Raw genomic sequence first — 26,293 nt, forward strand, 5'->3', positions numbered from 1 at the left:
ACTAAACAAATATTTTGTATCAAACATTTATGCAAAGATAAATAATTGTTACACTGTAAAATTGTCAGTTCCATATACAGTACATCAACTAGGTTACAATGCATGAGAGACTAAAGGAAACAGAGGGTTTTTTTAACTACAAACAGTCTTAAAACTGATACATTGTAGATATTTCCCCATAAAAACCTCAAATGCTCTGTTCATTTCATTGCTCATAACTAGCTAACTTACATCTCTTAGCAAAATAAACACATACCCTTTATTCAGCATGGCATATTTTGTTACTGAATTAATAATCAAACATTATATAAAAATGATCTGAACATTTGCCTCAAGGGGGAGCTTACAGTTCATTCTTGTAGATCCTTTGCATTTTCAAGCCATTCCAAGCCAATGTTCTTTGACGACATTATAATACAGCCTGACTGCAAAAAGTTATTTTTGCTTTGTTCTCAGTCAGTAAATCATTATACCTCCATGCTACTGTCCTTCCTAGGCGTCTTTGAAATCCATAGTGTGGACTGGTTTGGACTGGTTTTTGTTCTTCCTTTACTGAAAAATAAAAATATAAACTCTTTTCAGTGCACGCGTGCCTTAGCAGTTCCAACTCAGGTTTGTGATCAGAGCTGGGTATTTCCTCCCCTATTCGAAGGCCGTCTTTGCTGCTTTCACAGCACAGGTTCCCCATCCACAAAAGGGTCATGCCCGTGCTGCGCCAAGCACAGCACCGCAGTGCTGGGTCGAGGTAAGCAACTGCTACCAAAGCTGCCCGACCACCCTGCTTAGCAGCACTCCTCCAATGAACCAAAGTGGCTTGACCCATTTGGGGTTTTATGTTTTGTTGTTTGGGGTTTTTTTCCTCTTTTCCAGTTCACATTCACCCACACCTGCTCATACAGAGTGGTCTTTTCAGAGAGGGGTGCGGATGCTGTTTGAGCAGGGTGGTGGGAGGCTGCGCCCTTCCCTTGTCCAGGGGGGATGTACGGGGGACGGGAGCACACACACTCCCGAGCCCACGTGCGATGTGCTCAGGGTGCAGCCCACCCACCCCGGGGGGCTACGGGAACCCTGCCCACACGCACCCTGGAGCTGCACCCCCATCACCACGGTAGACTAATGGGTGCCAGCGTGTACTGGTACGCCAGAAAGCCTCTTCCCTTCAGGGCTTGAGCTGACTTCTAATGGAGTGATGGCACATGAATCAGACTCCTAGCAATGAATGACTGGTAGAAAGCTTCCTTAGGCCTAGTTTTCATTCAAAACTGCCAATAGTAGGTTTTGTGTTTGGGTTTGGTTTTTATTTTTTCCAATAAAAAAGATAAAACTGGGTCCAAAAGTACTGCAAGAATGTTCACTCTCATCTTTACAGGGAGCCCTGAGGTGCCCTGTAAGTGGATGCCAGTCTTTCCACATGGCTGGCGTCTCTGCTACAGCTGCCACAACGCACCACCTTCCCTCACTTAGATGGCAGATGACAGTGCACTGCAGTCTGCTGAAAAGAAAAGGCACTTCATGAGCCACTGCAGCTGCATTTCAACCAAAATGCTTTAGTCTCTGGCCAGAATATTTCACACTGATGGTATTTTTCCAGTTAAGTAAAAACCAGAGAAGAAGTAGCCCTACATAATTCTCTAAGTCGGAAGACCGAGAGTCAAGATCCCAACAGTCCTACGTGTTCAGTTTTACTCCCTTCCTGGTGCGTAAATGTGAGCAGGTCTGAGTTGATTTAAAATGTACTTTGCGGGAGCTGGACGGTACAGTAGTTTTTAGCCCCTCCAGACTTACCTCTGAAGTCCTACAAAGTAATGCATTATGTACCTGAGCCCATCGGAGTAATTGAAAAGACTCCCATCGGTTTCAGTGGACTTTAGATCAGGCCACAATGCTATAAACAAAGCAATTGCAATGAATCAAGTAGTTTCAGCACTTCTTTATTTAAGAAACTGCCTCACTACTTCCTTCCAGATTAATACAGCAAAATCAGGTGTATTTTGTAAATTAATGCTGAAATTCTTTTAATGGAGAGTCCTTGCCACGCAGCAGGAACAATTTCTAAATACCTTGGATCAGAACTTTAGCTGTATAAAATGAGCTTATCTTCAGTGAACCTACACTGATTTTCAACAGCTATACGTCTGGTTCAAGAAATAAGTTTTAGTAAGAAAGGTAAGGAAGATGCAATAAATAGCTTGAGCATATCGCTGTTTTGACCATCAAATGCAATCATAGAAACTGAGAAATATACCAGGTTGGAATTTAAACTTTCTGCAAGGCATTCAGATGATAATGGAGATGGGTCTTTGAAGCAGTTTCTCCTTGCTTCCCTGGAAGAAATGAAAGGGAGAGCATCTAAGCATGAATGAGCTGATCATTTCTACTAGCTACAGGGAAGATGTTTTGCTTTGCCTTATTACTACCCTCTAACAGCCCAACGCCAGGCAAAATTAGTCATGACCTTTCAAGCTAGGCATGTCCTGGTTGGCCATGGATTGTGGCTTTCAGAGGAAAGGTCACCATGTTGTGGAAGCCTAAAAAAGAATGAGAAGTCAGGTTCATTTGGAAAGTTGGGGATCCCTCCTTCCCCAGCAGGACAGAGTCCCTTTCCTAAAGCTCTACAGTATCCAGATGATCAGTTCAAGTGGTTGCCTCTTTTTATGATTTGCTTTTTACCCAAGAACTGCACATTTGAGATGAACCAAAATGATTCACAAGGTAGGTCATATGTGGAAATATAACTGACAATAGTTGGGGAAACATTTTTTTTAAAAAAACAAAGTTATGTTTCAATAGATAAAAAAGAAAACACTTCAGTTTTGGTGATATCGAATATCCTCTTTTGACGTAAATGATTTTCAAAGAAAATTTGTTTTATTTTCTTCAATTAAAAGCTTTGGTGCAACCCAAAATGAACATTCTGGAAAAAAAAAAAAAAAAACAACAAACATCTGTTTTGATTCAAATCCATTTTCTCCCTGATTTTTGTATCTTTTAATCTACCAACTAATTAGCTAGCAGAAAAAGTACAATGTTCCAAGCTGAATTTGCAATATCTGTGTCATGCAGTTTTTAAATCTTGGAATTTCAGATGAATTACTTCTGAATGAACTGCTATAGCATCAAAGGCCTGATCAAAGCTCACTGAAGTCATCACTACTATTTCTATTGATTTCAGTGGGCCATGAATCTCTCATTGTTTTCCCAGGACTATTCAAGTGCTGAACCTTTTCTGAGGAGAGAAAGACCTGCTAGAAAAGGTATGAACACATATGCCATACTTACCAAGAAATCCAGGTCCATTGTAATAAGGGTTCCAGACTTAGATTACCTATGTAATTGCTATTGTCATACATGATTCTTTTATTACTCTTTTTGCTTTGAGTTTCCAACCTTCTACAGCTCCAGTGCTGAGCCTTGGATACAACCTTTCACAACAATGTATTTACTTGCCGTAAGACAGGTTGGAAAGTGCACATTTTCCTCTTCTTTATAGGAAAGTGCATAACATAAAGACACAATCTAGTTTATGATGGAGACCTCATAATATCTTTTCTTTATGTTCACTTGTTCCAATAAGACACATCACTAGGGAGTGCTGCGAACATCAGTGTACACTCACTCATACAGATATAAGCAAATTTGATGTTTGGAGTGTTTTCTCACTTGAAATAAGGTATTTCAGCTATTTGCAGAACTAAAAACCACAAAGAAAAAATAAAGTCTAAAACTAAGGAGGAGGGTTTTTTTCTAATTTCTTAAAACAGTGATCTCATATTCCTTACTAGTATTTCTGCTCTTCAAGAGGCATAACAGCTGTCTATTACTCTTGCTATTTTACCCAAATAGTGTTTATATATGAAACATATTTCAATTTAAATGTTTCTGGATTACATTAACTTAAGAATACTTCCTGAAAAAAAAAAAAAGTGCAGAATGAAAGATATCCTTGAAATTTTCAGAAAGATTCGTTCAGGGGAAAAAAAAAAAAAAAAAGTTGTCATATCTTGTTATATCACATTGAGAAAGATAGAAAGTCCAAAGAATTTTAAAGCATGGATCAAAACATATCCTGTTTCATAGACTGAAATGTTTCCTATTTGCATAAGAATACAACTGTCTGATACTACTTCTATGTACATGTCTATTTACTTTATGCATCTTTTTTTGACAGATACATGATATACAAAGGAGTTGCACTGGCGTGTGGCTGAAAACATGGTTTTGCTTTCTGCTTTCAATTTGTCTGCTCCAGTGGCTCATCTGTTGCACGTATAAGATGTGCACTGAAACAGCATTAAACAGCTGCTGACCCCTCAGGTTTACCCTTGGAACAAACTGCACTTTTGGTCAGAAACTGAGTTGAGTCCTTGAGTTCGTTCTCTATCAGTGAGGACCCCAGCACTATTCCCCAAAGCCTAGATGCTGTATAGGTGGTAATCATGATGGAAGAGGTGAAGTAAAAGTGCTTCCAGTAGCTCAGCTCATCAAATGGTCAGCGAAGATACCTTCTTCAGAAAACAGATGTCCTAGTGGCAATATACTTTGAGACCTGGAACTATTTCAGTGCACTGTGGAAAAGTCTTATTATGGTGAATGTTTAGCTGTAAACTACTTGGATTTTAACAGATGAAAAGATGCTTATTTGCATATATGGGGACAGACGTGAGCAGTCTTTCAGTATGAATAGCTTGCCAATGGAAACATGAATTCTGCATTATAAGACCATTTTGGATTAGTATATTTTACCTTTTATGAAGCATCTGGAAACAGCAAGTCCCAAAAGCCACCAGTATCAACAGCAGTAGAGGTATAGTGGGTATTACGACATAAATTAGATTCGGAATTATACCTACAAGACAAAAAGTTCTCAGTAATGTCTCCCATGTTGAAATACTTTTAACCACATGAGCAAAAATCTGGAGTAGTATTATAATATCAGAAACACATTAACTTACACAAAAGAACATTTATACATTCCTTCTAGAGGAAGAGCTCCAAAAATATGACCGAGCAATATCAACAAAATGGTACTTCTCCAGCATTGTTCAAAACAGACTTAAATTCTGACATTTTCTCTGTGCATCAATGTGAGATTTCAAATTTTGTAATTGAAAATTCAAATATTTAAAGAGAGTACATTTCACAGCCTATTATTTTGACAGTCCATTTAACCCATCTACTCAGTTACCCTTGTATGTTGGATTCCCACCCATGCAGGACCACAAGAGGAACAAACCCTGCTCTTGTCTTCTCATTCCCCTTAAAAGACAAAGGTACACTGTCCTAATGAGAAGAGAGCTAAAGGCGCTCCACTGCAGGTCTCTGGGCAAAAGGAGTGGGAAATGGTAGAAGCCGAGACTCTATTATCTGCCTAGAACAGAAGATGGGGTCTACAACTTCCAGAAAGGGTCTGCCTGTTTTTCAGTAACTATAAACCCATGTTTTATAACAGTATACATTTAACGTAAAATTTGGGGAGACTTTCTTACCCACTGTCCTCTTTTGAACATATTTTCACTAGCAAGAATAAATGTGAATATATAGGTTGGGTTTGTTTATGAGTTCTAGATACAGAATCTTTGCATGATTTGTATAAACAGTCTTATTGATTTCAAAATACAGTTCATTGGTATATCCATTCCTCTGGAGTTACAAACAATGGGAACACCAGTTAGGAAAACGGCTCAAATCCAGTCGACAAGCATTGAAAGGCAGCACCGGCCTCCCATAATCCCATGCTGTAATCCTGTAAGAACCTGAGCTGCTCCTCAGAGCTGTTCGATTCCTTGTATTAAGGCCATGCTACAACTGTTCATGAGCTACAGGACTCCGTTCAGGACATAAATTGCAAAATGAAGTAGCTTGGAGCATTACAGCAAGCTCTTAGGCAGTGGGTATACATTTTCAAAACATCAAGAGCCATCTCTGCGAGAAATCTCAGGAAAGCCCTTAACTCCCTTCGGCATGTGGTTTTCCTTAAAACACAGGGTACTTGGGGAACCTATGGGTACACTGCTTATTCTGCAGATAACTGAAAACTTTATGCCTATCTGTTAGAAAAGATCCATTTGTGCCCTTTTTGTGAGCCCTGGGCATCAGATATAAAACATAATGTATGCACCATGTGTTTCCAACCACCAGGCTGGGGAAGAGGTGGGGAGGAGATGGAGAAAGGCAAGGCATTGGTTACCACAGCCCAGAAGGTGACGCTCCCCAGCTGGGTGAACACCAGTGAAATCTTGCCCCTTGAGAGAGACTCACCAGGGTCAGAGACAACGGTGCAGGTTTCAAGGACTGCTAAACTGTAGATGTGGATCAAAGTTTGGGTAGACATGGAAATAATTTGTTTCCACAGTTACAAAGAGGCCTGACTAAAAACTCTTGAAACTTTATTGAAAAGTGTACTTTTTCAGGGCTCTTCCTGGGGAAATAGACTGCTTCCTCCCATTTACAATAATGGAAACTGTTAAAGATTAATTTAACTGAGTCCAGTGTTAATATTTTTACCAGAACACTACATTCATATGAACAAATTACCTGTTTCAGTAGCAATAACATGATACTGATCTTCTGGTTTGCTTGTGTCATAAGGATTTCCTGCTGGCACTGTTGGAAAAATACCTGAAAATGATATCAGACATTTTAGGAAAACAGTGAGTACAAAATATGGCTGTTATGTTGCTAAATAAACTAATAGTAATTATATATTAATTTATATTGGATAAAGGAACATTTTCAGGGTTGATTAAACTGCTGGATATAAACATGTAAACAGGATTTTATAGCAAAATTGGGATTACATCTGGAACAAGAATTATGAGCAGTGCTATTCTGAACAATAGCCATATATTTGTAGCTATTGCTCTCTAAAGGATTCATTTTTCTTATGTTCCAGTTATAAACTATGTCTGTAAAATAAGTAATTTTGGAGGTTCTTGTAAGCTATCCTTGTATTTATGCATTTACCATTTTAATTCAATTTAATGTTTCAAAATTTCTTACCATGATCTGGCTCCGCTCTGTCTCCTAATTCTTTTTCTAATACATTATCTGTTAAATCAATATTTGAAATCATTTGTTGAAGAATGAAAAATGTGTGTAGTAAAACAGATGTTTTCATTATTTTGCATGCAGTCACAGAAATAGATACATACTCCAAAACAATAATTGCTTAATTCTTCAGCATTTAGTCTTCTTACCAAAGACTATTTACAAACTAGCATCAAATCACTTCTACTTCATAATTTTTCACTCCTTAGAAAAGAGCTATAGTTTATTCTAGTTCCAATTCTCGGTGGCCTGGCCAAATCACTGAATCCTTTAATTTCTTGTGCTGAATAAAACTCCTAACACATTCAAAGGTTTATTTGTGCATGTGATCCTAAAACAGTATGGGAGGAAGTGTTCTTGATTGATCTTATGCACGTTTTCAAAAATACGCTTACAGAATGTTGGCTATGAAGCAAAACAAAGCAGCACAAGTTTTTGAGGTTAGATGTCAGCTTCATCTAGTTTGGTTTTGTAACAGGCAGCCCTAAAACACAAATCATGGGAAGTGGGTTCTAATACATCACGTATAGAAGTGAAATTACCAAAAGAGGAATGACAGTATCATATTTCTTGTAATGCATCAGAAACTGGAGAACCACCTCATGGCTTTGAGCTGCATTGCAGAGGATTGCAAGTTTACTTATGGCTATTGTTCCAACAAAAAGTTTACAAAGATTACAGAACTAATTATCTCATATTGGGCATAGGAGTGGAATCTGCATGATTGTTTGAATGCCATTCCTTTATCATAAGATCATATTAACATAATAGTGCTATGAGCCTGCAGTTACAAGTGTCCTGATAAACACAAAATGCTGAGAGAAATCGAAGGAGCAATAAAGCCTACTAGAACAAAGGCAATTGTTTAATCTACTCTGGTAAAAACGTTTGGCCATATATAAAGAAAGATATCAAAATAGCACAAAGTGAGTTGCTGGCCCTAGACAGAAGAAAAGGAGATGAGTTTTTAATTTGATTGCATAATCAAACCTATAGGAGCTGGAAAGGAACTAAATGAGGTTGCAATTACCAACCTATAATTAAATTTAAGATGGCTGAATGATCAATATGATCTAAAGCCAGACTGAACGTTGCAACAGTAAATGCTGTCAAGGGAGGTGCTATGAAATGGGCTTAGAGAAAATGAAAGTGACTACCAGAAATGTAGCTGCTGCTTGAGTAAGATTGCCTAATAAGCACTGCCCTGAACTTGCTGCTGACACAATTAGATGCAACCTCATCATGGTCACCTACAATCTCTGCGTTTTGGCCTATGACTGGTATAATAGACCATGTAGTCAAAAGAGACAGGAAAGTTGTGAAAAACAATATACCCAGATAGCAAAGTGAAATTCAATATTCGTGTGGCACTTTAACACTCCTGGTAAAATGGATGTATTTTGTATTGCAAATGGCTGATGTTGAAGCTATTGCAGTGATTTGGGGCGGGGGGGGGAAGGTCATTTGTAAGTCTCACTAGGTTTTAGATAGCAAATGTAATTTTCTTATGCTATGGTACTTTCTTCAGGCAGTGAAAGAAATGTCATATAACTATTTATAAACATTTATGCATCTACTCTTCTTCTGCACCTGGTAGAAAAACACATTTCTGGAGAATAGTTTGTTTTGGTAAAGAGCACAATTCCAACAGCTTAAAAAGTAAATAGCTACAATTCAGCAGTACCGTATTTATCTGCATAACAATGTCAGTCCTAATAATAATCTACCTATGTATTGTTTGCCTTATTGTATGCCTCATTATACACTAGTAATCTATTTCAACATAGTGAAAGAAATATAAATTCATTTTCATTGTCACTGTTGTCACTGGCATATTTTCAGATAGTGAAAGCAACAGGAAAAAAAATTCTTTAACATGTCACAATTAGAATGGTAAGTAGTTCACTATTACAGAATAATTATTTCACTTAAATTTGTTTCTTTTTAAAGATATACTTGAATATATACTTAAAAATATACTTGAAACTGAGACCTTTTAATCAAACCTGCATTTTCTGACATAAAAAAAAGTTGCTATTTTAACAACTTAAAACTTTTATTGTGTTCTCTTATTTCAAAATAATTGTGATCAGTTGTAAAAGTGGTAAAATTGTATACATCACAGTTCCTTGAATGGCCTGTGTGATCAAGATGATAACTGATCGCCGTAAGACAGTGATAGTCACTAATAATTTTAGGAGGAACAGATTTGGGGGGTAGGGTGAAACATGTGGGTATATCAAGCCCTCCAAGTATATAATATTTGCTTGCAATATTAATTGCCATTAATATCCCCCATTAAGATATTAGACAGTGAGACAGCTATCCATCCACCAAAACTGAAGGAAGAAAATAACCTGGATCTCTAGAGACAGACAGATCCCTACAAAGAGTGTGATTATTGCTAGAACACAAGCATAGAGAAAGCAGGCAGGAAACTGCAGAATTGGGTAGGTCAAATAGCCACTAAGAGAAGGATTTCATATGCATTCTGACTTTCAGATTAGTTTTTGAAAAGCAGACACACCATAAATTATTTTAAATTATTTGCATGATCCTGATGCTGAAAAACATGTTTTCATTTACTGTAAGTTACCACCAAAAGTAGAAACTGTTACAGGCTCAACTTGAAAGTTGGCTTTTCACGTCCTTTTTCTATTAGCACAGAGTTCTAGTTTATAGTTCATGTTTCCTCTACCGACATATACAGAACCTATGTCACATCTGGATGTACAGCCAAATTGCCTAAGATCTGGCTTTTCCTGTGACCAACTGAACTAGTGTGCATCTGTTTCTCCTAGCTATAAATCTACATGTATGAATGCAGAATTTTCTTCTTGCTGTTCTACACTTCTTTCCTTAAACCAAAGCTTTAAGAGACAGCCATCACATGTAAGTTGGTACAAAATGTCAGAGGTCTGCAACTACAAGGACAGTGTAATTTTTTTTATAGTAGAACCAAGAGATATCTTGGTCATCCTACTTGACAGCAAGCAAGGGAAGTAGCAAATGGCCACTTAAAACACTTTTTGAACAATAAAATAACTAGTGGATTAGTTAAAGTAAACCTGGGAATGCATGATAGTGAAGCTAGCCTTGAAAACATTCTTGCTGGATATGGATATCTTTACTGAAACTATCACCAGATTTGATGTATTACATCCCTGTTAATGTCAGCTCAGCTACTCAGACACTGAAGGAATCAGTATCACAGGCCACAGGACATTTGCAGATTCCTTCACAAAACAAGAGGTAATTGTTTTTCTAAGAAAGCATCCCACCTGTAAAATATAACTTTATTTTCACTTACTTGGGCTATACTTGCAGATAAAATTGTGCTTCATGTTGCATCTATCATCATTCCATTGATAAAGGTATGGCCCTCCCAGACCAGGGTTTGCAGTTGGCTGATGATACATCACAACACAGGCTTCACTTCCACAGGAAGGCTCATCTGTATACCAATTTCTAGCGGTACACAAAGAAAAACTTTCACATTCGGAAGGTAAGGTTCATCAGGATGCCAAGGAAAGGAGTTTACATCAGTGAAAGCATAGCAACTCCAATGGCCCCATCCTATTCAAAGATACACTGTGTTTCCCACAACTCCTCTGTGAAAAGGAGTTTAGGGCCTGGGCTCCACATCTCTTGATCTTAAAAAAAATCTGACCTGTCAAAGCATCTCTGCAGAAATAACACTCTACTGCTCTGTTACCTGTTTTCCATCTTATCTGACTCTTACATGTCCCTTTGTCCTGAGTCCTGTGAGCTGCTGCTACTCTGGCCTTTTGCTTAATCAGGAAATTAAAGTCTTTTGAAAAGACAGGGTAGAAAGAACAATTTACGGTAAGTAACATGCATTAATTTACTTGCTAGCTGGGTCCCTGATTCGAGGTGGCCAGAGCTTTGCAGAATTTGTTTGCCTGCTCTCAGACCACATCCTAAAAGCTCTATGAGGGGAATAAAAACTTCCAAAAGCCATACAGAGGCAAACTCATGAGATGGAAGCAAAGAAAATTGTTGGATGAAGCCACACTATGCCATCCTTTTACAGCTTCAAATTCAAAACCCTGGTTGCCAACTCCCCTTTATCTGGCGAAGTTAAGGAGTCATGCTACTAACTTTTACGGGGCAGCAAGCCTTCAAGCTTCTTTATAGAAGACTTGACTTGCCAGGCATTTCACTCTCCATTTCTTTCCATGAAACCTCAATAAACAGTTTCACAGACTTACCTGAATGGTGAAATACTTCCATCTGCCCACTTGTAGAGGTTGGGGCAAGGACTTGAGGTGGCGAGTTCGTTGCCACTTCTCCACAACCCAATCCAGAAATCACCATCGGAAATCCCGGAGCCTGACTTTGTAAGGTTCTGCAACATGTTTTCTATTAGTTGCTGCTCAGCTTCACTTTCCAGGCTCAGTAAAGCCCCACCATCGATTTCACAAGCTTGACGGGCCTCCTCAAAGCCCACACGTCTAGACAAGTCCTGGAAATAAGCTAACTTGTAACAAGAACGCTTGAGGTCACCATAGCACACCTTTTGACCTGAAAAATACAAATATGAGAGCATTTAAAGTATACTAATGAGTATCACAACTGAAAAAAAAAATAGCACAGCATCAATACAGTGATGGAGGAGAGTAAGCTTTTTCTTGTGTCCCACCCTGAAAGGGCTCAGGATGATACAGCAATGCTGCTGAAAACCTTAGCTTTAATTTAAATTGCAAATATCATACTGTTCATGGGAATATGGGGCTTTCTTCCCAAGGTCTGTGAAACTCTCCAAGACACTGAAGACTCTCACTAACTTCTAGAAAAATATTCTCTACTTTAATGACTGTACCATCAGGCCCCTCTGTTAAAGCCAGGATCTGTTTGGAGGGTATTTTCTTAACTATTTCATACTAACGGACCAACTCCACTTCTATTTAATAATCAAAGCTATCTGATCAGAAAAAAAAAAAAAAGTTTAAAATCCTCAATGTTAATGGCTGGAAGAAGCTAGCATTTTATCGATCCTGCTATATAGCTTTGAGAGGGTCTATTCACAAGGGCCTCACAGCTACTCTTTGCCATAATGTGCCTAAATAAGACCTGTAAAGGGTGTGTGGGAGATGAGTGTCTGCTCCTTTAAGGATATCTGGTCAGTGACTTTTCCAGTGCAAAAATGGATAATGAGAAAAGGAGGAAGCCATAAACAAAAATACAGACAGAAACCCGCCAGGAAAACATAATGGAGAAAAAACCCAAGGAAAATAAATCACCTTGTCAGACACATTAATTGGTGGGCTATCAAGAAACTGCAGGCAAACAGGACTTTGCAACTTGGTAAGGATGCAAAACCGGGAGTCCAGGATGTTGCGGGTTGGTGGGACGATGCAATCTGATGAGGGACCAGGCAGGGTTAGAGAATGGGGAGGAACAACAGGGAATGGACAGAAAGGGGTCTAAAAGGGGCTGGTCATATGTAAAATGGAGTTGGGGGCAGTGGGTTGTCTGGACATGTGTGTCCCTCGTGACCTTCTATCTCTACCAGCCAACACGGAGGAGGGAACGTGGCTGCCTATGTTTATGTTTTACGTGGGTCCTGCACGTGGGTGCTGTTGAAGGCAGTGCCTTGTCTGTGGAAATCTGTGTGATGGCCGTATCAATGTCCTATCTGTGTGGGGCTGGGATACCTCTCAGCTTTGCTACCGGTTGAACCAGCAAGGGAGAAAGCAGCAGCCACATCCCTCAGCTCAGAGGCCGTGGGTACCAGGATGGGCACCAGCAGCCAGGAAGAAGGGAGTCCTGGGACTGGAGATGATGGAGGAAGCAGCCACACTCTTAACAACCCTTAACACAGCCAACAGAAACTCCAGATACTAGCAGGTATCACAATACTATCCAGATAGCCGAAAGAAGCCCTGTGATGCTTTCAGAAAGCACTATACCTACTGCATCCACACCATTTTTTCCTTGCCTTTCAGAGTTATTTCTATGGAAAGAATCAAAAGCTAAATGACAAAATAATGTTTTTTCCCTTCCAGTTCTTTGGCGGAGGAAGACACATGCCTTTTTCCTAAAAAGGAAAAATAATTATCATCTTCAGCTAGTGAAATTCTCTAAAGTTTATTCAACTTATACAAGTGAGTTTGTTCATTCCACATCTTATCAGCTGCAACTGAATGCCAGTATGTTATCTGTGGACAGGAGACAGGTTCTAAACATATATTTATATAAGGTAATAGGCTAAGTGTCTCTTAAAAGATCAAGTTTTTTCAGTGTGGAGCTTTCTCATTGGAGAAAAATTGAGAGTTTATGTTGCTAAGTAAGAATTACTGAAGCACACCAAAGTAGTAAGAACTACCAGGCGTTATCTAGATTGTTTAGAAATTAACAAATTTTATCATTTTACTGGAAAATTTTGCAAGGAAATTGTTTTATTGTACCATGTTAGTTTTGCATTTGAAAATCTTGTATTTACTCCCACTCTTAAGCAAATCCAGATACCTGACCCTCATGCAAATAACCTTTGGCTTTACCTTTGAACAGATTTTACCTTGTTTTACTTTAAAACAAAACAAAAAACAAACAAAAAACCCCAAAACTAGTCACTGGGAAACAGCAACATCATCCTATAACTTAAGCTGTACTTAAGTTTTTTAAACCAGTGGTTTTTTTATACACAAAGAACAAGTATTGAAATGAACAAAGAAACCTAAAAGATACAATAAAGTTCACTCTTCTTGCCCTAGTGTTGCTTCATTTTCATATCTGATGACAGAGTAGAACACTTTCTGTAGCAGACTGCATACAGCACAAAAGCTGACTGAAGCCTTCTCTGTATCTGCACAGAGCATAGTTTCAAGAATTTGCAGAGAAGCAGACTGCATCAAAGTTGTACAAACACAGGAACATAAAAGCAGGATCTTGTCATGCCTTTTAGCTAAATCTGAAAGTAACTCTTTTTGGGGGGAGCTCTGCACAATAAAAAAGATATCTAAATTATGGGGCAGTAGGCATAACCTATGCTTAGTTTTCTAGTGTTTCCTATGATGCCTGTAATCTTTCTCAAAAAATATCTCTGAAACCTTTTCTTTATGACACATTATTAAAGTTTATCTGGGAGGACTGTCAGTAAGAGAAGCATCTTTGTGGACTCATTCTTATTTATGCTTGGCAAACAGACTTCTGAAAAGCCACTTGTTTATCAGTAATTAATCTGCCAAAATAATAGAGTAATAAGAATAACCTAATGTAAGGACAAGCTTATGCCACAGGTATCTGTGGAAAAAACGAGGCTCTGAGATCCATATGAGAACACCTATTTGGATTTTCTCTGCTAATGCCCTGACAACTCCATCCTAGTTCTTTTCCTGACATTTCCCTTTATTTATATAGGTTACAAGCCTTGCTATCAATGAATGTAGTAAGAGCCATAGTCCTAGCTGGGCAATGGTGCTGAAGAATCAAGGGGCAGACCCTTTGCTACAGTTGCATATGAAATAATGGGTTTCTTCATGAGACTTCTTTGAACAAAAAGAAACAAATATCCCCCTATTATCAAAGTAACAAAGTGATAACTCTAAATGCTCAAAAGTGGGAAGTGCAAGAATGAAGGCTGCATGTGAAATCACAGCTAATTCCTTTCATCTGTAATGCTGCAATTCAAATTTTGCTAACACGATCACTACCTTTTTATTTTCCTCACGAGCTCTGTCTCAGTGACAGGACAGAGTGCACAGTGAAGGAGTTGTTCAACATTTTAATCCTCACCACTGAGTGAGTGACTATGGCTTACTGCCAGAGTACACATATGTACATAACAGTGCAAACATCCAAAGACTAGCACTGAATTATGTAGGACACTAATCATTTACAAGTAAAAGGGACCACACCTCTCCCTGTAACTAAAAATTGGATTCATAGAATCATAGAATGGTTTAGATTGGAAGAGACCTAAAAGATCATCTCGCTACAACCTCCCTGCCATGGGCAGGGACACCTTCCACTAGACCAGGTTGCTCAAAGTCCCATCCAGCCTGACCTTGAACACTTACAGGGATTCAAAGCATTAATTCAGATATATATGCAGATTTATGGAGAGTCCTTTGTCCATCGTCTTGTTCTTTTTATTTCTCAGACAGTTTTTTAGAAAGAAACTCTTATGATTCCTTTCATTCTGTGCACATACTCCTCCTTGACACTAAGTAGTAAGTTATGACCAAATTCAGGTATCAAAATACCCCTGTCATGATTTCAGTCATGGAGGAACATTCAGTCCACTGAGATGGCTGGGCTGACCACTACCAGTCTCAATTCCTGTGCTGGGCCTCTCTTTCCTGGGAAAACAGCTAGCTTTCCATCCATAACATGTGCATCTGTTCCCCTTCCCTGTGTGTTTCTCAGGTGGCTCCTCACTCTGTTCTCATGCACAGTCTCTGCTTTTCTGTGGCTGTCCCGCCACCTCAATCAAATGGCCTCTCCAACAGGACAAATGGGTCCTTGCTGGCTAACTGGCCAAGCTTCTTCAGGGTACTCATCTTCCAGTCAGCTGTTGCACAGAGACTCACATTGCCAAACAGCACGTGCTGTTTCTGAGCTGCCACAGGGCTCATGTTCAGAAGCTGTAAATTGTGCTGTATACCGGTCCAATACAGAGATCGCATCAGGGTCGGGGCTCAGCTCCATCACCCACACCAAGCTGAGGAAACCAGGTGGGACTATACAAAGCAGAGAGGAGAAGTGGAGGCACTTGTGATGCACAATGGCATCAGAGCTGCTCAATAGGTGCCACTGCAGCCCCTAATACATGCCTGTTTTGTGGAACCCAGTAACAGCTTGCCACTGTTGTAGGCTTGGAGCAGGAAGCCTCCTTGGAGCTATCCCGAAAACAGATGTGAAGGCCTAATCTGTACCCAAAGGTTTATCTGAAAGCGTTAGTGAATTATTATCTGGAAACTTCGTGTGAAGACTTTTTTTCTTCCCCTAAACTGATCTGAATCGTTTCTGAGGATATCATTGTTATTGCAGATATTTGTGCAGGGTTAAAAATCTTTAAAATCGGGTATTATAAAGTGAAAAAATTGAATAACTCGAAATTTGTGTACAATACAGCTCCTAAATTACTTCTCTTTCATTTGTTGCTCTCTACACCTGTGGCAAAAGAAATAATTACCTCCTAACGGGCTTATCATTTGTACAAGAATATACCTTTAGAAAACAACAGAGAAAACAGCAAGAAACCAAGAAATATTTGGCATTAAGAACCATCCGGTGTGAATGAAGTAGGTGCTGCAGAGTAGTAAGCTTTCCAGAAGAAGCTGTGAATGTTTTTTTGTTCTAGTTAATTTAGTCCCTGTGTTGAGGTAATGACCTACTCTGAATCTTTTCTTTCTTCTTTTGAAGGGGACTTTTATCTGCTGTGGCGGAGCTAGTTCAATGTGTTAATGGAAATCTGCAGTTGTGCCTTAATAGCTGGCAAATCAGCTGACATTTTAGTGCTCTTCTCCGAGCACACGGAGATGTCACATTTTTAAGCTTCATTTTTTACAGCTTTCACTCACTACTAATTCCTGAACTACAAAGCAGAAATAATTCACCAGTGAAAAATGACAGAATGGGTCACATTGTATAGCAACAAGGTAAGTATGGAAACACTAAATATGGGCTATTTTACCTTATTCTAACATCTTTGCAGCAGACAAGACTCCACTGTTAATTCTAAAGCAACATTTGCTATTTCAGCTGTATAAATGAATTCCAATTTTTCTGTCACAATTGAATAGAAACTAAATTTGTAAGCAAGTCTATCAGAATGCATCAGGCTAACAACTGTGTAATGTGAATAAATATAGGCAAGTTAGGCTTTTACAACCTTTCCACAAAATCTGCCCTGTGCTGCTTGAGGGATGAAAGAAAACTTGAAGGAAAGCCTTAGTTCATCACAGAGTATCCAGAAATGAAAAAAAGAAAAGCATGTTATTGTATTTAGTCCTCCCTTCAGCATGAGACCAAAGATCTAACTAAATAATTTGATATGATGCAAGAACTCATTTTTACTATTTTCCCTTACAAATGCTCAGACAACTTGAGGTTTCATCCAACCCTATCTGACTATCTGCAGATGTGAAGCTGGATTTTTTTATACCTTTCATTCATGGATTGCATCAGCTCCTTAATCCTTGACCCACCTTCCTTCACCCCAGCAGAAGAACTCAGACCCCGGTCAGAGGCAGGCAGAGAAACAGGCAAAACGTACACTTGGCTTGGTGTCACCTTACCTTTTCATCAACAATTGCTTTCTTGCCTGCTGAGGGAAAGTGCTGTGTTGAAGCAACACCTGACAGAGACTGTTCTCTTTTTGCCCAGTTGCAAAACTGCAAGTTTAGGTCTCCCCAGTTTCCTTAATGGAAATGTCTCCAGGTTTGTTCTACATCTCCTGCATACACCAGCCATACAACATAGCTCTGGCCCTGCTCCCTCAGATGTAGCAGCTCTAGTTGCCTACTGTAGAGAAACTGAACTGGCTGAAATCCCTTTGCACTCACTTTGTCTCACTATCCCATTAGCTGAAGAAAGAAAGTGTACAGTACGTGCTCTGAGAAGTGCTAGCTACCATTTCCATCCCTATGGATCAGTTTTCATCCTTGGGTGTCACCCAGCAGCTCCGTAGTAGAATGTTTTGATATCACCATTAAAGCAAAGATAGCTTTTAGTTGAAATATTTGATACTTAGTTAAAACATTTCTGCAGATAATTCTGCAGGAAAAAGAAATCTCCTTTAAGAAAAGGAGAAGCAAGCAAATTGTCAGCTGGTATTTCAATCAATTAGGTCTCCATTTTGTTTTAATAATGATGCTTTATTAAACAGAAATAATAGTTTCCTTTAGGTCTGTCATGACAGAAGTTACAGCAAAATGTCATTTAGAAGCAAAATTACTGATGAAGTACCCAGCTCAAAGACTCATCCCCCTAAGAGCATCAGGCTCTGTCCTAACCACACCCCCATGGGCCATGAGGGGCACAAAGGTTATCTTGAGTAACAAATATGACTCAGCTGGAGGTTCTGGAGATGTCAGGTAGAACATAAGCTCCCTGCCGGTAAATCCCATCCGTCTTCCTCTTGACCTTCATAAACTAACCTACAGTCCGGGGCTCGCTACCATTATCATCCACCCAGATTAGTGGGGAGCAGTAGCTGCACATGCATAGCATGCATGAGGAGAGAACAAAAGAATGCACAAAGCCTGCTGTCGAAAAGTCCATTATGTTTTCAGACTGTGACTTTTTTCTTCCCAAGATAACAGATTCAGCAGAAAACACAGATGAGCATTTGCTGCAAAGGAATGTGGAACATGTTAACACTAACCAGAGTTCCAAAGGTCAGCATGAGGCTGATGGAGGCCTCTGAAAATAAAGTAACAAAATAAAGACACGGGGTGTCACAGTGAAAGTGACCATGAAATAATAGCAAGACAAAAATCTATGTAAATTAACCAAAATATTCTACTGGCTAGATATTTCTTTGCTTGTGTTACGAAGACTAGTCTTGGTCTTGAGCTTGTGTGAGCACATTGGCCTCAGAGGCTGTGTAACCAGCATGCAGGACACTGGGCACAATTTGTTTTCACCTGTCCCTGTGCCACAGGGTGCTTCACGCCAAGTCCCAGTAATGCACTTCAGAATGTGGCCAGTAAGAGGCTAAAAGGTATTAAATTTTCCTAATCACATTTTGATTCAAAGCTGATGCGTCTTGTCGACTGAACTTTGTATCATCCAGTCAGATTTTGAGTGGGTTCAGCTGCTGGTCATGTTTTGATATATTATGTTACTGCTGGTGGTGTTTTACTGTATCGTATTTGTGTCCATCTACTGAATTTAATTTGTTTTTTTGATGATTCATATTACTTTAAAAAAAAATACTGCTGTGATAAGACTTCATAATTATGTTCTGTCTTCATTTACGATAAAAGCAAATTGCCATCTTCTCTCCCAAAGTTTGTAAAACTGAAGACACATTGTTCTCTAGTTGAGTCAGTAATCACATCTCAGATGTTCCTCAGCTCACACTCCTGAGCAGCTTAAGGAATTCTGTGTGCTAACAAATGTATCATTCAAATACAAACTGATATACAGATATACATCCAGCCTGTATCTGTGTTAATATCTTCATAACTAACTCTTCCATAGCTTAATAGGTACTTTTTTCCTCCCGCCCTCCTAATAACAAAGTCTACAGAAAGAAGAGACACTCATTATTGATTTATACTTTTTCTGGATTAGGGGTTATGCCCAATTGTCCTAATACAGTTTCTCTAAAGTGATTTTTCTTTTATGAAAAGCTTTCAAAGGTTCCAAGTCCCTTTTAAGGGCTTATATAAAATATCTGAGGGCCACATTTGCCTATTAAGTAACTGTACTTCAGGTAGATATGTCTACAGGCAGTTTCTATACATCATATCATAGTCATTAGTACGTAGACAACATCTAAGGTGGCTTAATAGAGGCTGGCCCCGACCTCTCTTAAGCAAAACTCATCTATTAGCCAGACTTCCTACAATATTTGTCATAATGGAGTCTCTTTCTTGCTAAATTCTTAGGCATTATCAAGTAAAAATTATAGATTTATAGATAACGTATAAAATGATAGATAAAAGGCAAATTCTTTCTATTCTCTGTCAAACATAGGCCAGATTAGCTATCTTTAGCCATTAACCTTCCCATATCTTGTGAATTAGCAAAGATGATGATAGAGGTCCTCAGACACCAGCCACACAGTCATCTCTAGGACTAATGGAGCTCTTGCAGAGAGAGAAAACAGGGGATGGAGGAAGCTATAAGTAAAAAGAAAGTACTGTATTATACCATTCATACAGAGATATATTACGGATATGCAGAATATGAAGCTACACAAGAAATATTTGTCCCCGTCCAGTCCCTGTCTTCCTGACTTTCTCTCTTGCCATAGGAAGTGATTTTCAGTTCATTTATTGCTGAAATTGAATTTTCACCTGTATGTCAGCCTTTACTAGTTAAGCTATTGTGTTTCCAAGTGCTTTTGGGGACAATGAGTTGACCTAGTTATTTCTGAATAACAACTGTTCTCAATAAACCCATAATAGCTACACTTTTACAAAACCGAGCAATCAGAAATGAGACAGTTCTATTTGTAAAGAAGCATTGGGCAGTGCTGATTTTAATATTAAAGAATATTACTTATCACTAACACCTGGATTTTGTCATCTGGCTGAATACAAATGCAAGTAAAATGAAATCTGATAGCTTTTCGGCATATTGCAGCAAAAGAGCTGGTTAGTAAAACAGGTGGTTAAAAAAACATATATATACAAATCCCTGATGGTAAGTATTGATCTAAACAAACTGTTTTGGTGACATTTATTAAAGCCTTCATGTGCTGAGAACATGCACTGTTCTAGGTCTTGGGAAAACGCAAGCAAGGATTCCTCATCCTGCAAAACTTGGATAAGTTTCTCATTGTGTTGAATAAAGCATGGGGAGGATGTGTCTTCCCCAGAGCACAACACAAGTTTGTCCGGATTTTCAAAATCAGGGACATGGCGTTTCAGTGACCAGCTTGTTCTTCATGTACTGGGAACTGGAATACCTGCCCTCATGAAAGGCTGCCATCTTCACGAAGCAGCAATAGGCTTATTCACTCATTTCACCAAGAAAATAACACAGATGTTTACTTCTTATAGTTAGCTTCTCAGCACTGGCACACATGGCAGGGATCTCAGGCCACTGATAACAGAGCTGTAAAGAAGTATCTTGATGTCTAAATCTCATTAGAAGCTAATCAACACTTCACCATCCATAATTACCCTTGCAGAAAAACATACAATTACAATTATGTAAATCAACACAGGGTAAGTGTCTTCAACTGGAAAATAAATATCCATTTTTATGAAACAGTTTTAGTCACTGATCTCAGTGATATGCCAGTGTCAAAAAAAAAAAAAAAAAAATCTATAAAGTACTTCCCAAGTGCTTCTTCCCCTCCCCCCCCCGATTTCAAATCATTAAAGCCCTGACAGTTTTCCTTTCTTCTAAGTGAAACATACCTACTTTTTGGCATCAGCTTTGTTTCACATATCCAGCACATCATAAATTTAAAACCTGAGATCCACTTAGCTTTTCCTGTAATAACTGTTTTCCTCTCTTCTGATCATGTGAACTTTATGGGTATACATCACAGGGCTGATCACGGCAGCCAGCCATTTGCTTCTGTAAGGGGCCAGTGCAAAACTCTACTGTGCTAGGGGTTCATGCAAAGTGCCAACACAGTTGCCAAGACAACTGCCTAAAAATTGCAAGTTGCCTTCCCTTTTCCCATATTAAGAAGCAACTGAGAATGGTGTCAGACCTATATTTTTCCCTTGTCTGTCTTTGAGAGGTCTAGCAACATTGCCACTGTGAGCAATGCAGGCTCCTTGGCGTCACTAAGCATGAGGAGGACAATGCACTTAGAAACTTAGCGCTGGCATCCACAGAGATGATAGGCTTGCATTTCAATGTGGCCCAATACGTACCTTCTCAATCGGCCGCCAGAAAAAAGTCACTATGAGCATAGGACGTGGAGCATAAACATTTTCTTTTGTAATATATACTCAGGAACTCAGTTTCCCTAACAATGAATTACATTTGTTACAAAAATGCAAAACTGCCCAAAGTATAACAGTCTTCATGGATACAAATAACCCTACTAGCTTCCACAGACACAAGCAGGGAGGCCAATGATAACACCCAAATGTCAATGGAATCTATTCAAGCCTATTCAAAATAAGAGGAAATATGATGTGTTAGAAAGATCTATACATCTACAAGTCTGCTCAAGGATGTGGATTATTTACCCACGACTGAAAAAGAAAAACAACCCAAAACCAAAACCCTTACTACTAAAGGTATTAGCAGTGGTTTTGCTCAATTGTTTTCATTTTTCTGAAAAGTCTTATACACACACACACTAACATAATAGTTATTTTATATATCACAGCCTAAAGACACACCAAGAATGTTCCATCATTTCAGCTGTTCAATAAAAAAAGCATAAATACTGACACAAACACTGACAAGGCTGGCAAATCAATAGTTTTCTGTGTAGTTTTGAAGACCAGAACAGATTTCCCAGATACTTTTAAGACAGACGTAATATGGTAGCTATTAAGTTGTTGTTGTTAGCATGTTGTGGAATAGACTTGACAAAAACTGTAGAGTCAGAATGGCTTAAGTATAACGTGGGCCAGCCTAGAGGAGGCAATATCCTTGTTCTCTTGTCCCAAACCACAAGACATTTTCACACATACCTAATTTTATATACACCAGCAGACTCCCTCAACAGGATTTCTCACAGGCATAAATTTAAGCAATTCTGAGAGTTTCTGATTGCTCATTCCTTATTTTTGTCTCTAGAAGGAAATAGTTCACAAATCTTTAGTCATTAAAGTATACTCTTCATCAATCATTATCCAAAGCAAGCATCATCCATTCTCTTAGTCTTTTTCAGTGACATTTGAATACCTGTTTCCAAGTAAGTGTCTTTTCATGGATTTGTTACCAAGATATCTGTATTCGCCACAGATCTAAGTAAAATTTATGTATGGATGAGAAATTATATTAATTTCCTTGGTTAAGTTTCCTAGGGTAGAACACCTTACATGCATCTCAATACAAGAGTGCAACAGAGTGCCCATCTTCTTGCAGTAGTGTTCTGGGTCCGGCAGGGATAGAGTTAATTTTCACAAGGAGCTGGGACAGGACACAGCCAGGACAGCTGACCCAAACTAGCTTTGATGCAATGTGACATCATGCTCAGTATATGGCTGAGGGCAGGAATTGCCACTGAGGAGTGGACTGGGCTTTACGGGTTCCAGGTGGTGAGCAGTTGAACATTAATCATGTTTGTATATACTCCTTTATCGGTATTATTGTTGTTGTTGTTTTCCTCATTCCTTTGCTGTTCCATTAAACTGCCTTTACCTCAACCCACGAGTTCATCCTCTGGGAGAGGGATCAAGATTATCATTTTGCTGTCCTGTGTAATATCAACTTATAATATGATAACATCACTGTTCAGGTGGTTATGTTGGTGTGTTTATGCAGCATTGCTGTCCTGCCTGTACCTCGGGTGCCATCTCACAGAATTTATTAATAATCGCACCCAATCTATGGAGGAAATGGGGGAGGGTTGGGTGGTGGGGGGATTGATACTTTCTCCAGCACTTTCATCTCCCTTTTCTCCTTCTAGCCAGGTACAACAGTTTTTGAGGACTTTGAATATCCTTGGGATGTTCAAACCAGCATGGTCCTACTGCTGTCTCCCGAATGTGTTTCAGGTCTTGTTTAGGGTTAAACAACTATTTAAGGCTACCACCCAGAGATCTCTGCACCAACTGGACAGTCATGGGTGGCATGGCATGTGGGAGAATATGAGTAGGTATCTAGAGAACTTCTCACCTCCAGTGGTTTTGAACTTCATTCCCAAACAGCTACAGGACCCTGATAAAGTGTTGAGTATTTGAAAGGAAAATGCTGTGGTTTATCCAGAGAAGCGCAACTTACCACACTGTGCTGGACCCTGAGCAACGACAAGCCTTTGAACAAATTAAGAAGGAAATAGTTCATGCAGTAGCCCTGTGGCCAGTCTGGGCAGGGCAAGATGTTAAAAATGTGCTCTCCACTGCAGCCAGGGAGGATGGCCCTATCTGGAGTCTCTGGCAGAAAGCACCAGGGGAGACTTGAGGTCGACCCCTGGGGTTTTGGAGTCGGGAATATAGAGGATCAGAGGCTTGCTATACTCCAACTGGAAAAGAGATTGCATAAGAGGGGTTTGAGCTGCTTCGGAAGTGGTTGGTACTGAAGCACAGCTCCTCTTGGCACCTTGACTGCCCGTGCTGGGCTGGATGTTCAAACAGAGGGTCCCCTCTACATATGCTACTGATGCCATGTGGAGTAAGTGGGTCACACTGACCACACAGGCTCAAATAGGAAACCCCAGCCACTCAGGAATTCTGGAAGTGACCACAGACTAGCCAGAAGGCAAAGATTTCAGAATATCACCAGAGGAGGAGGTGTCACATGCAGAAGAGGCCCCACCGTACAATAAACTAAACTATCAGAAAATAAGAAACATGCCCTGTTCAGTGATGGGTTCTGTCCTATTGTAGGAAAGCATCAAAGGTGGAAGGCTGCTGTGTGAAGTCCTGCGTGATGAGTTGCAGAAGCCGCTGAAGGACAAGGTGAATCGAGCCAGTTTGCAGAGGTGAAAGCCATCCAGCTGGCTTTAGACTTTGCTGAATGAGAAAAGTGGCCAGTACTCTCTCTCTTTACTGACTCATGGATGGCAGCAAGTGCTTTGTGGGAGCCGTTACAGCAATGGAAGCAGAGCAACTGGCAGCACAGAGGCAAATCCATCTGGGCTGCTGAATTGTGGCAAGATACTGCTGCCCAGCTAGAGAATCTGGTTGTAAAAGTACATCACGTAGATGCCCATGTACCCAAGAGTTGGGCCATTGAAGAACATCAAAACAACTAGCAAGTAGGTCACGCTGCTAAGATTGAAGTGGTTCACATGGATCTGGACTGGCAACACAAGGGTGAACTATTCCTAGCTCAGTGGGCTTGTGATGCCTCAGGTCATCAAGGAAGAGATGCAACATATAGACAGGCTCATGACCAAGGGGTGGACTTGACCATTGACACTATTGCATAGGTTATCCACAAATGTGAAACATGCACTGCAATCAAGCAAGCCATGTGGTTAAAGCCTCTTTGGTATGGAGGACGATGACTCAAATATAAATATGGGGAGGCCTGGCAGATTGATTATATTACACTCCCACAAATCCACCAAGGCAAGCACCACGTGCTCACAATAGTGGAAGCAACCACCAGACGGCTGGAAACATACCCCATGCCACTGCCTGTAACACTGTCCTGAGCCTTGAAAAGCAAGTCTTACGGCGACATGGCACCCCAGAAAGAATTGAGTCAGACAACAGGACTCATTTCCAAAACAGCCTTATAGATACCTGGGCCAAAGAGCATGGCTTTGAGTGGGTACATCACATCCCCTACTACGCACCAGCCTCAGGGAAGGTTGAATGATGCAATGGACTGCTAAAGACTACACTGAGAGCCATGGGTGGTGAGACCTTAAAACATTGGGATACACATTTAGCGAAAGCCACCTGGTCAGTTAACACCAGGGGATCTACCAATTGAGCTGGCCCTGCCCAATCAAAGTTCCACATACCACAGAAAGGGATAAAGTCACTGTGCTGCACACAAAGAATATGTAAGGGATGACAGTCTGGGTTAGTCCTGCCTCAGGCAAAGGCAAACCCATCTACAGGATTGCTTTCACTCAAGGACCTGGGTGCACTTGGTGAGTAATACAGAAGGATGGGGAGGTCTGATGTGTACCTCATGGAGATATCAAATTGTATAATGTTAATTGCTAAATACCCCTGCCACTGTATGTCATCACTACTACAATTGCTATACGCCATATCAATAGTACTACAGTGAGAATCACCCAAATTAATGACAGATGAACTTTGATGAAACCGAGTGAAGTGCAGCAGTGATGGGGACCAGAACCAGCTTCAGCAACTTCCTCAAGATCAACATCTTCAACCCACAGACCATGTGCATGGGCCACACCAGCTGCAAGGTTGGATACGGCATGCAACAGTCCAGCACCACACACCATCTCTCCTACCCTGTGAGACTGTTATAACAGATGGAGCCCAAAGTCATGGATTAAATGAACTCAATGGACTTTTTAGAGGGATGGCCTATTGGCTGAGGGAATGATGATATCTCTGGTGGTGACTTGGCTAAGGGAATGATGATATCTCTGGTGGTGACTAATTGGAAAATGTAAGATCTGGGCACGATGTCAATAGTATAGACTACGGGGTGGATAATGTCCTGGTTCTGGCAGGGATAGGGTTAATTTTTACACAGAGCAGGACACAGCCAGTACAGCTGACCCTAACTACCCAAAGGGGTATTCTATACCATCTGACACTGTGCTCAATATATAGCTGGGGGAGCTGGCCAGAGGGGCCGGAATCACTGCTCAGGAGTGGGCTAGGCTTTCTAGACCTTTCCAATCAGTGAGCGGTTTACATTAAACATGTTTGTATATTCCTTTATCAGTATTATTGTTATTTTCCTCTTTCCTTTGCTGTTCTGTTAAACTATCTTTATCTCAACCCTTGAATTTTGCCTTTTTCTT

The 26,293-nt window shown here is 39.9% G+C and overlaps 1 protein-coding gene across 1 annotated transcript; it reads right to left on the reverse strand.

The window, feature by feature from the left end:
- Positions 1-16: 16 nt before the first annotated feature.
- CHODL (chondrolectin) lies at positions 17-15,720 on the reverse strand. The gene is made up of 7 exons (XM_009883864.1): positions 15,603-15,720; positions 11,280-11,592; positions 10,358-10,515; positions 7,000-7,047; positions 6,535-6,618; positions 4,744-4,846; positions 17-552 (listed from the first exon to the last, which is right to left on the reverse strand). Exons 1-7 carry the CDS (start codon positions 15,718-15,720, stop codon positions 468-470), a joined length of 909 nt encoding a protein of 302 aa, XP_009882166.1. The 3' UTR covers positions 17-467.
- Between the last annotated feature and the right edge of the window lie 10,573 nt (positions 15,721-26,293).

Source organism: Charadrius vociferus, unplaced genomic scaffold, assembly GCF_000708025.1.
Source record: "Charadrius vociferus isolate BGI_N301 unplaced genomic scaffold, ASM70802v2 scaffold414, whole genome shotgun sequence".
Lineage (NCBI taxonomy): Eukaryota > Metazoa > Chordata > Aves > Charadriiformes > Charadriidae > Charadrius > Charadrius vociferus.

Excerpts from the sequence above, each read along its gene's own strand:
- CHODL (XM_009883864.1), bottom strand. The coding sequence starts at position 15,720 with ATGGAGCTGAGCCCCGACCCTGATGCGATCTCTGTATTGGACCGGTAT. Across the intron at positions 10,516-11,279 it reads GGAAGTATTTCACCATTCAG|AAATTGGTATACAGATGAGC; the intron begins GTAAGTCTGTGA and ends GTGTACCGCTAG. Across the intron at positions 4,847-6,534 it reads TGTTATTGCTACTGAAACAG|GTATAATTCCGAATCTAATT; the intron begins GTAATTTGTTCA and ends TTTGTCTTGTAG.